Source organism: Gaeumannomyces tritici, assembly GCF_000145635.1.
Source record: "Gaeumannomyces tritici R3-111a-1 unplaced genomic scaffold supercont2.100, whole genome shotgun sequence".
In the NCBI taxonomy this organism is placed as follows: Eukaryota; Fungi; Ascomycota; class Sordariomycetes; order Magnaporthales; family Magnaporthaceae; genus Gaeumannomyces; species Gaeumannomyces tritici.
Window position 1 is genome coordinate 1 of NW_008804644.1, and position 10,552 is coordinate 10,552.

General features: G+C 62.9%; 4 protein-coding genes across 4 annotated transcripts; 2 read left to right on the forward strand and 2 right to left on the reverse strand.

The window, feature by feature from the left end:
- Positions 1-89: 89 nt before the first annotated feature.
- GGTG_14001 (hypothetical protein) lies at positions 90-4,004 on the forward strand. Its single transcript, XM_009231926.1, has one exon. The coding sequence runs from the start codon at positions 714-716 to the stop codon at positions 2,967-2,969; it is 2,256 nt and encodes a 751-aa protein (XP_009230190.1). The 5' UTR covers positions 90-713; the 3' UTR covers positions 2,970-4,004.
- On the reverse strand, positions 3,438-7,546 carry GGTG_14002 (TBC1 domain family member 10A). The gene has a single exon (XM_009231927.1). The coding sequence runs from the start codon at positions 7,415-7,417 to the stop codon at positions 4,019-4,021; it is 3,399 nt and encodes a 1,132-aa protein (XP_009230191.1). The 5' UTR covers positions 7,418-7,546; the 3' UTR covers positions 3,438-4,018.
- Positions 7,547-7,915: 369 nt separating this feature from the next.
- Positions 7,916-10,493, forward strand: GGTG_14003 (hypothetical protein). The gene has a single exon (XM_009231928.1). It carries the CDS (start codon positions 8,046-8,048, stop codon positions 8,814-8,816), a length of 771 nt encoding a protein of 256 aa, XP_009230192.1. The 5' UTR covers positions 7,916-8,045; the 3' UTR covers positions 8,817-10,493.
- Positions 8,708-10,495, reverse strand: GGTG_14004 (hypothetical protein). Its single transcript, XM_009231929.1, has 4 exons — positions 9,670-10,495; positions 9,405-9,584; positions 9,198-9,339; positions 8,708-9,119 (listed from the first exon to the last, which is right to left on the reverse strand). The coding sequence occupies exons 1-4, from the start codon at positions 10,422-10,424 to the stop codon at positions 8,952-8,954; spliced, it is 1,245 nt and encodes a 414-aa protein (XP_009230193.1). The 5' UTR covers positions 10,425-10,495; the 3' UTR covers positions 8,708-8,951.
- Positions 10,496-10,552: the final 57 nt, after the last annotated feature.

The window sequence follows — 10,552 nt, forward strand, 5'->3', positions numbered from 1 at the left end:
TTTCTTTTTTTTTTTTGTTCACAGTTCATGGCCTTTGGGTATTTGGAGTCCATCTTGCCGACCCGCTGCTTGACAAATCACATTCAGCACTCTCTCTCGTACTGGGAAAGGAACCAGAGAAAGCAGGGAGGATATATACATCGAAAAGCCCCCAGACTATAATTATGGTGTTTCCGGACGGCGCGGGTTCAAACCAGCGATGTCTGACCTGCGCGCTCATCAGCCTCGGTGCAGGTCAAGGGTTGAGACTTGAGATTGGGATGCAGTATCTCAGGAGGGGTCCGCAAAGCGCAACCCCGGGTTAAGCTCAAGCCAGGATGTGAAGGACGGCTGGGGTGGAGTTAAGTACGCGCACGGGCCCACACCCGCCGCCCAATGTCGCTGTTACGTCGGCCGCCCAGGCTCAACTGCCTGCTACAGGCACGGAATGTGAGCTACAGCGCCACCTCGATGTCTGGCCATGATGCTCAGCCTCGCACTCAGCAACCCCCAACGCCGAGAATAGACGTCTCCTCCAAGTCATGAAGCTCGGGCTCGCCGTGCCCCTGGAGTAGCCGGCAGGAGCAGACCAGACAGACCCCCCCGATTGGCGCCGCCGCCCCGACCATAGACGACCCCTGACCGACGCGTGCCTCGTGTCCCCTCCCCTCCGCTGTGCACCCGTCCAAGCGGAAACGACGAGACGGCGGACCGGGACGGTACCCCACGGCGCAATGGATGCCCCGCAGGTCAAGCTCTCGGAGCTGCTCCGGCACCCCGACGATCTAGATAAGATCGTGGTGTTGAGGCAAGAGTTCGCGCGCAAGAAGGAGGCCGTCGACTCGCAGCTGCGGGCCGGCCTGCGTGAGCAGCTCGAGACGACACAGGGCGGCATGACGGGTCTGTCGGAGGGCCAGAAGGCGGTGCAGCAGATCAAGGACGAGATGATCAAGATCGACAAGCTGTGCTCCGAGAGCCAGAACATGATCAAGGACTTTGCCACCATCAACCTGGTCTCGCAGGCGCACCGCAACTTCGGCGCCGTCGAGGCCATGCGGCGCAACCTCGAGACATTCAACGACCGCCTGAGCGCCGTTGAGAAGATGCTGCGCCAGGACGAGGCCGAGCAGGACCAGATGCCCAACCTGCTGTCGATCCACTACGAGCTCACGCAGCTGCGCAACATCCGCGATGACGCCATCGAGCAGATCCAGCGTGCCGAGGACACCAGCCTGCAGTCGACACTCGAGGACTACTTTGAGCGTCTCGAGGGCATCATCGACTGGTTCGACGAGCACGTCGGCATGGTGTCCATGAACCTCATCAACCTGGTCACGTCGGAGAACAACGGGCTCGTCGTGCGCTTCGCCCTCATCATCGAGGCCGAGGAGAAGAGCGACCAGCGCGTGCTGGCGCTGCAGGACGCCCTTAAGGATCACAAGGAGATGGCCGCCCGCTTCCAGAGCATCACCGACGGTGCCAAGACGGTGCGCGGCTACAAGGACAAGTTCCTGCTGGCCATCCGCGGCTACTGCGAGGCCCAGTTCAAGGCCAGCCGCGAGGACTTCCTCGACGACCCGTCCAAGCTCGACAAGATCCTGCGCTGGTTCTTCAACGACCTCAACGCCGTGCGGCTGGGCATGGTGCCGCTGATGCCCAAGAAATGGAAGATATTCAAGAAGTACGGCAACATCTACCACGAGCTGATGCACGACTTCCTCGTCGGCATGGTGGACGACCCGGAGAGCAGCTCGTCGCACGCGCTCGAGATCGTCGGCTGGCCCGACAAGTACTACAAGAAGATGAACAAGCTAGGGTTCCGCCAGGAAGAGCTGACGCCGCACGTGGTGGACAACCGCGAGGCCGAGCTGGTGCGCGACTTCCGCAACCTCATCATCAAGTTTCTCGACGAGTGGATCGACCGCATCCATGCCCAGGAGAAGCGCGATTTCGCCGAGCGCGCAGGCGCCGAGGCCTCCAACCTGGACGCGGACGAATTTGGCTACTTCCGCACGCGCAACCTGGTGGACCTCTGGCGCATGCTGCGCGAGCAGATGGACGCGGCCGCCAACTCGAAGCGCGCCGACGTGGCCGAGGGCGTCGTGGACGCCATGTTCCTGCGCCTGCGCGCGCGCCAGCAGTCGTGGCAGAAGCTGCTGGACGAAGAGGCGCAGCTGTACGAGACGGGCAAGGTACCCGAGCTCGAGGGCTTCCAGGCCCTGCAGGACTGGCTCGTGGCCACGGCCAACGACCAGATCGCCTGCATCGACGACAACGAGGACGAGGGCCGGTTCGGCTACCTCAGCAGCTTCCGGCAAAAGTTCGGGCCCATGGTGTCGCAGCCCTACATGGAGCGCGCCGACGCCGAGATGGAGGCGCTGCGCGACGGCTATGTCGACTTCAGCACATGGTGCATCACAAAGTTCGTCCACCTCGTCTTCGCCGTCGACTTTACCCCCGTGCTGCCCGACATCTTCACGCCAAAGTGGTACACGTCGACGTCGATGCGCCAGATGGTGGTGACTTTCGAGGAGTACGTGGGCGACTACCGCCAGGTGCTGCACCACTCGCTCGTCGACATCTTCATCGAGCTCTTCGCCGACGAGCTGCTGGCCCGCTACCTGGGCAGCGTGCGCAACAAGGGCGTCAAATTCCGCCGCACCGACCAGTACCAGGAAAAGATATTCGACGACGTCGGCACCGTCTTTGCCTTTTTCGACTCGCTCGACTCGGACCTGGGCATGCAGCTCAAGGAGCGCTGGAAGGTGATGCAGCTGTTCGACAGCCTGCTCACCAGCCCCAAGGAGCAGATCCCCGACGTCTTTGAGCAGTTCAAGACGGCCTACTGGGACCTGCAGATCACCTGGGTCGAGGCCGTGCTGCGGTCTCGCGACGACTTTGAGCGCGCCACCCTCAACGCCGTCAAGGGGCGCGCCGCCCAGATCTTTGTCGAGAGGCGGCCCGAGACCATTATGAGCAAGATCAAGTGATTGAGCATGCCAGAGGCATATAGAAAAAATAACCCACCTACCCAGGTACCTAGACACCTACCGGACATGAAGGAAAGAGGACGGAAAGGATAGAGAGACGCAGGTCGCGGAGGCAGTAGAGGACAGGAACAAACAGGACCACCAACAACGGCACCGGTCTCCCTACGGAGCGAGGGAGAGAGAGATGGCTGGATGGTGCTATAATCTGATGTAAACATCTAGGGGCCAAGCATGGCATTCTAGCCCCAGAGGAATTCAGAGAGGGGCCGAGGGTGTGTGGGTGGGATTGCTATTGCCAGTTTGGCAGAAGCACCACGCCCAGTATGAAAGGCACCCACGTGTCAGCATCACGAGCACTGCCCATCAGATTCGTAGATACCCAAGCACTTGGAACATATCAACACCCTACTCCAACTCTCCACCTCACCCCATAAACACGGAACCAATGCCTAGGCGCCTGTCGTTGAGGGTGAATATTCCGATTTTATTGTTTTTCGATGCCCGAGGAAAAGCGAGGGGGCATCCGAGAAGGGAGAGGGGGTATCATGAGCTTCCCAATCTATCAAAATGGCACAAGAGGAACGGAGCAAAAAGAAAAAGAAACTACAGCAAAACGAACACCATAAACAAAAAACAAAAAAAGAGGAAGAATGAAAAAGAGATAAAACATGTGACGGCATGCTGGCTCAGTCGGCCGACGAGGGCCGCAGGGCGGCCACTGGCCCAAGGTAGGATGCAGACGTCTCTCCGACTGCGCTCCGCCGCTCTGGATATACTCCAACATGCGTAGGGAGAATAGGCAAACCATCCAACTCGAGAAGAAAAAAATGTATTTCTAAAGCCGGGATCTTTGTGTTCGAAATGGCAAGCAAGGGAGCAGAAAAGACCGAACCAAATGCTGGGAGGGGCTAGGACATGCACGAAAAAAAAAAGAAAAAAAAGAAATCAAACCAAACCAGGCAGTTCCGTAACGCTATGCTCGCTCCGTGAGACAAATATCGGCATCACAAGCCCCACGCATTTCCAGAGCCCCGGGAACCGAAACCAGCTCATGCGATACCGGCGATGCCACCACCACCACCCACCTCGACCGCGGGCGACGCCAGGGCTGAGGGGGCGGGGGACGCGGTCCGCGAGATGATGACGCTGGGGGCCCTGGAGGACGCGGCGCTGATCACCTCGTCCGTGACCACGAGTGCGGCCGCGGCGGCCGCCTTGCGCGAGCCCCGGACCGTCAGGGCGGCCGCGGCCCTAGCGGCGCGCTCCTCGTCGCGCAGGCGGGCGAGCCCGCGCTCGGCCTCCATGGCGGCCTCACGGCGGGCCGAGACGTCCTCGCGCCGGACCAGGCGCTTGAGCCCCTCCGAGGCCTGGATGAGGCCGTCGATGCTGATGGCGTGGTCCGTCATCTGGTGGTTGATGTACGTGTAGACGGCCGCCGGCGTCGGGCACTGCGTCAGTAGCTGCTGCTCGTTGAGCTTGAGCAGCGCCAGCGCCACCTGGAACAGGAACGTCGACCCGTCCGCCAGGCAGAGCATCACGTCCCAGACCCGGAACAGCGCCTCGGCCGAGAGGCAGTCGGTAAAGACGGACAGGAACCACTGGAACGTCATAGTCTCGAGGTCGATGCCCAGCGCCTCAAAGTGTGCCGACAGGCGCGGGAGCAGCTCCGACACGTACCGCCGCAGCACCTGCTGGTCCGCCCGGCTGGCCAGGAGCGAGTGGTCGTAGTAGCCCACCGGCAGGATCCGCTCCACCACGGACGCGAGCAGCCAAAAGGCATCCTCGGCCGACGGCGTCACCAGCAGCAGATTGGCCGCGATGAGGTTCATGCCCTGGCAGTACCCGACGTCGGCGTTGCGCCGCGAGTACGCCAGCAGCACCTCGTGCAACCGCTCGACACCCACGCCCTTCCGGAAGAAGATGTTGTCGGTGAGCGTCCGGTTGATGTCGGCGCGGATCTGCGTCACCACTTCCGCGTTGTCCTCGGTCGCCGGCCGCTTGATCAGGTCGTCGTAGTAGCCCGGCACCCGCAGATCTATGGCGCCCGAGCACTCGGCCCAGACCTTGGCCCGCAGCAACACGGGGATACCACCCAGGACCAGCGTCCGGAACTCGCTCCACTTGGCCCGTCCCACCTTGCCCTTGTTTCCGAGGTCCGCGATCCCGATCAGCTCGCCGTCGGCCAGCCTGGTCTCGGGCATGCTGTGGAACCTGTTGTCGGCGCCTGACGACTCGCCACCGTGCTTCCTGCGCTCTGCCCGCACCTTGCGCTGGAACTCGTTCCACCTGTCCATGCGCTTCCGCTGCAGCACGTCGTGCAGGCTGTTTAGCTGGTCGAGGAGCTGCTTGACGGGCTCAACATCGTCCTTGACGAACGTCGCCGCTGCAGGCTCGCCCTCTGGCCCGGCGCTGGCGCTGGCTAGCGTGTCGACAGCCGAGATTGGCGTGCTGGCATGCGGCACAAAGCCCCCGTCTTCAGACTGGACGATGGCGGGGGACTTGGGCGGCTCTTGGCCTTCGGTGACCTCGATCCCGGGTACGCTCATGGCCGGTGTGTCCGACAGAAGCTCCGTCGTGCGCTCGGTGCCGGCCTGGAAGGTGACAACCTTGAGGTAGTCGTACCACCTGCTGCTCGGCTTGCCCTCCTCCCGCACCTCCTCGGCCGACGACGGCGAACCCGGTCTTCCATCGTCAACGACATCCCACTTATGGCTTGTGCTGTCATCCGTGATGATGGGCGGCAGAATGGGTCTGCCGGCACTGTCCGCCTTGCCACCAGCAGCCGCGACCAGCACCTGGCTGGCCAGATGCGCCGCCCTCTGACGCTTCTTCCTCCGCTGGTCGTATATGAAGCCGAACCGATCTGTGAGATGCCCGGACCCGCCGTAGTTGTTGTTGTAAAACTGCGACAGAGTCGGCGGCTGTGCCTCGAGAGGAACAATCTTGTCCATCTCAACCGGCCCGTAGCTCTCCTGCTGCGACATGGAGTCGGTGATGGGACTGCTCACCATCGAGTCCCACCGCTCCTCGGGTTTGGAGCGGCTGGCGCCCGACGCGGGAAGGTTCGGCACGCCGGTAACCACTCTACGCATCGACATCAGCGCTTTGGGCCCGCCCGCCTGCGTGGACACGGCGCGGTTCGACCCCGTAGTCCTCTGGCTCGAGACTGATGACGTCCTCAGCGAGCCGCCCGCCACCGATGAGCTGCCGGCCCTACCCCGCAAGTCTCCATCCTTGGGAGCCAGAGAGCCTCCGCCGGCAACCATTCTGACCAGCGTGGAAAACGGTGTCGACGTCTTCCTACCCGTAACGCCGTTGTTGATGCTGGAGGCTCTACTCGAGCTCCTAACCGATTGCGTGTCTGGCGGCGTGAAGAGATCGTCCTGGAGCATCGGTCGCCGGTCGCTCGAGACGGGGGCGCGGATGACTGTTTGTGCCTGTTTGGCCGTATCTCCGTTTATGCTGCTGGCGCGGCTGTTCCTCCCGCTTCCGCCCCCGCCCCATATGTAGTCCTTGATAAACTTCATGGTGCCTTTGCTATTGTTGCTGTTGCCGTCTGATTCTGTTGCGGGCGGTTGTGTCGAGCCGCTGACGGCGCGGATGGTCGCCTGGCCGTCGAATGGTGTTGCGTGGCCGTAAAAGGGGGAGGGCGGTGCATCCCCGGAGACGCTGTCGGCCATGGCGTCGCTGACGAGGTCCGAGACGCCACGTTCCAGGCCGCCACGGCGCGCGGCGCCCATGGTCCTGGCCTCATCCTCGACGGCGCGTAGCCTCGTCTCCAGGTCAAGGTTGGAGAGGCCGCACTCGAGGATGATGCGGCGCAGGGCGCGCTCGCGCTCGCCGGCGCGGGTCCGCAGGGCCGAGATCTGGGCATCGCGCTGCGCCAGGTCCTCGGCGACCTGGCGCACCAGGCCCACGGCCCCGTGCTTGGCCACGAGGCGCTTAATGTGGTCGTTGTCCGCCAGGTGGAGGGCTCCCGGGAGCCTGCGGGTCGGGGTGCCGGCGGTATCGTCGAAGAGGGCGCTCCGGGCGCCGTTGCGGCCGGAGGATGACCGTCGGGTTTTTAGCAGGCCAGGTGATGCGGCCGTCAAGCTCTCGACTATAGATGCGGCTGTGGAGGCCGAGGTGGTTGAAGCGGGCGTCTGGGCGGCTGACATCGGGGTCCGCGATTTGGCCGAGGACGGCTGCTTGATCAGAATAGAGGCGACGGCGTCGATGCCGTCGACTATAACCGGGGACTCGTCCCCCTCCTCCTTGGGCGGTCCAGGCGAAAAAGAGGGGAATGATGTCAGGGACTTGTCGTTTATGGAAGAGGCGGAGCCGGACGACTGGGTCGACAGGAGCTTCCGGCGGGTGCCGCGGACGGTGGAGCGGTGGCTCCTGGACGAGGCGGCCGACAGCTCGGAGACGGAGCGCTCAAGCGGCGCTATGGGAGAGACGCCATCCATCTCGAGGCCTGCTCAGCAATGCCATGGATCGGGCCGGGTTGAGCGTCGTCGTTGGTGGCCGGTCTCGCACGGCAGCGGCATGCGAGGGCGGCGGCGAGGTTTGCTCGTGTTCGTGGGAGGCTGTCGAGGGGCCCAAGGCGCCAGGTATGGGGGACGGGGGAGCATGGATGTCGATATGTGGCAGTGGGACAGGCTTGGGCGTGCTGTTGTTACATACAGTGACGCACATGACGCAGCGCTGGGTATCCATTCGATTGATTTCAGCACCCAGCAACCGGGGCCTGCAGGCCCTTGTTTAGCGGCACCCACTGCGCTGGACTGCACGGGGCCCAGTGGACACCCCCCCAACAGCGCCCGTTCAACGACGCTTCAGGCACATCCCCAGGCCTTGATTGGTGGCTCGACAGCCGGACACACCTAGCCTAACTAGTGCCGGCAAGAACTGGTTCCCGTCAGACTCATGTGACTCCCTCGGGTTCTCCACCCTGGTCCATCAAACCCCGTGCTTCGCTGGACGGACAGACGACAGACGGACAGCCTCACTTCGCGGACACCCCACATCTGGACAGCCCTCAAAAGCACGTGCAGCCAGGCAACCGGCAAAGCACGGCGAGCCTAGATAATCACCATGGCAGACGACTATTACGACTTCTCCGTGTTTCTGCAACCCCAGTCCGACACTCCCTTCTCATCGGCGAGCCCGTTCCCGCCCTCGGCTCCGCGCCCCACGTCGCGCTCCCCTGATGGCGGCGACTGTGGCGGCGGCGGTTCCTGCACCCCGGGCGGCAAGTGGACACCCTCGCCCAACGCGCCGACATTCGCGTCGCTCGAGGGCGTCCCCTTTGCGACCTCGGAGGCGGCACTGTCGGCGGTCCAGCGGACGGCGTACGCCTCGGGGTTCGGCGTCATCGTCATGAGGTCGCGCTATCGCAAGCGCAACAAGGCCGAGCAGGCCGAGAGCACGCCCGTCGACATCTGCCGCTACGACCTCGAGTGCACCATGGCCGCCACCCACAACAAAAAGGCGCATAAGGGCGTGAGGGCCACCATGCGGAGCGGCTGCAGGTGGAGGGGGTCCGTTTGGCAGATCAAGCCGAGGGGACAGCCGCTAGTTGGCTGGTTCTTCGCGCTGAAGCACGGCTCTCACACGCATGAAATGGTCAACCCGGCCACTATCCCGGTGCACCGGCGAGCGGCTCTCAAAGCTGCCCGCGACACTGTCATCGCGCTCCTGAAATCCCAACCAGATTTGTCCTTCCGAGCCGTCGCCGAGCTTGTTCGCAAAGAACACCCAGGCACGGCAATAACAGGGAAGGATATTCAGAATCTCGTTGACAAGGAGAAAAGGATGGTGGAGGAATCCGACTCAGCTCAGGTCTCCATAGGTTCAGGGGGATGACTAGTTACACCAATTTCATCACAGGGATGGCCACCAGTTCCAGCGGACGTGGTCTCAGGTTCCACTGCTTGAGCCCATGAGCTTCACCCCAACTACATACACAGCATGGTGACTTGCCTGACATGGAGCACTGCCTTAGGCGTCGACTTCGCGGAATCTGTAGTTGAACATCTGGTTCGACTCGACCGAGTTCTCGTCGGCAAGCTTCCTCGCAGTCTCGACTCCGGCGGCAGGCACACGATATTCGAATTTCTTGCCCGGCGCCGGGTCCTTTCCATCAATCCGGTACGGGAATGGCAAGTACTGCAAACAGAGGGTCGTGAGCTTGAGGAGCCCAGGCTCCAGGCCCCCTGAGGACCGGATGTAAAGCACAAAACACACCTCTGGAAGCAGCCCAAGTTGTCTGAGCACAGTGGCCTGGTCCCAGGCAATGTGCTCGTGGTAAAGGCGATCACCCCTGATGTTGACGACCGATGTGAAGGGCATCTCGAGCGACTTCCCCGTGGGTGGAACGCCTGGCAAGCTGTTCGCCAACGTCGCGGGTTGTCAGATTCGCACAGCGCCTTTGAGGGAGAAAAAGCGCCTTACAGCCAGTCAACGACCCGGTCGTGTGTGAGCTTGAAAATAAACTCGTCGATGACGCGATCCACGCCCACCGTCCGGCTAACAAGCTCCAAGGCGGTGTCGTCTGGGTTGCTGTGGATGAAGTGGTGGCGGTAGAAGGTTGTGAGGCGGTCGCGGCCGATGCCTCCGGTTATCGTGGGGATGCTTTGTTAAGCCCACGAATTCTCAGCAATTGTAGGCCTCGATAAGAAACACGCGGGTTTGCATAGGAAAGGCCCCTGTCACCGACTGGTTGACATATGGCTCAGCTACCATGGTACCCATGGTCTTGGCCACGGCGCGATCTCCAAACTCAAAGTAGCAGTGCTCGTCCCAAATTGCCTCGAGATCGAAGAAGGGGCCCCCGACCAGGGGCCGGAGGAAGGTCAGGGTGCGCGTGTGTGCAACCGCCGCCGAGGAGCCACGGTAGTTTGCGTGCGCGGGGAGCACAAAGTTCGGCAGCGCCTCGCGGTAGGCGTGCAAGGTCGTGGGGCGGTCCCCAGCGGCGGCGTCCGGCTTGGCCACAGCCCCAGCGGCGTGCCAGAGGACGGGCGTCGACGGTCCCGCGTCGATGGGGGCCGCCGAGTAGTTGACGACGGCGACGACGACGACAGCCGCCGCCGCCTCCGTCACGGGGGGCGGCGCCGGCAGCGGCACGTACGCGACGACGCCGCAGCGGGCCCGCCCATCCTCGCCCTTCTCGCACTCGTCCAGCGCCGCCAGCGCGCCAAACGCCGCGCGCAGGTCGGCGTGGAACCCGTCCGCGCCGCCGCCGCCTTCACGCAGCGTGACCTGCGCCACGGCGTACCCTTCCTCGGCCCACTTCAGCAGGGGCGGCGGGTCGAGGGTCTTGTCGCTGCGGCCCAGCGGCAGGCCGGCGTCGACGACGAGCACAAGCCCGGGCCCCGTGCCGCGGCGCGACAGGGGCGGCTGCAGCAGGATGTTGGGGGCGACGGTCCGCAGGAGTGCGGAGGGGAGCGCGACTGGGGTTTCCTCGGCTACCATTTTCGTGTGTTGTTCTCCCTTCTATTATGGCAGATTATTCACTCTTCTTCTTCTTCTTCTTCTTCTTCTTCTTCTGAGTAGGTGGGGGGGGGGGGGGTGGGGGTGGGGTGGGGTGGGTGGTGTGTGTA

Bases quoted from the DNA above. Each gene is read 5' to 3' on its own strand.
- GGTG_14001 (XM_009231926.1), top strand. From the start codon at position 714: ATGGATGCCCCGCAGGTCAAGCTCTCGGAGCTGCTCCGGCACCCCGAC.
- GGTG_14002 (XM_009231927.1), bottom strand. From the start codon at position 7,417: ATGGATGGCGTCTCTCCCATAGCGCCGCTTGAGCGCTCCGTCTCCGAG.
- GGTG_14004 (XM_009231929.1), bottom strand. From the start codon at position 10,424: ATGGTAGCCGAGGAAACCCCAGTCGCGCTCCCCTCCGCACTCCTGCGG. The intron at 9,340-9,404 runs GTAAGGCGCTTT...GTTGGCGAACAG, and splicing joins GACCGGGTCGTTGACTGGCT to CTTGCCAGGCGTTCCACCCA. The intron at 9,120-9,197 runs GTGTGTTTTGTG...CTCTGTTTGCAG, and splicing joins AACTTGGGCTGCTTCCAGAG to TACTTGCCATTCCCGTACCG.
- GGTG_14003 (XM_009231928.1), top strand. From the start codon at position 8,046: ATGGCAGACGACTATTACGACTTCTCCGTGTTTCTGCAACCCCAGTCC.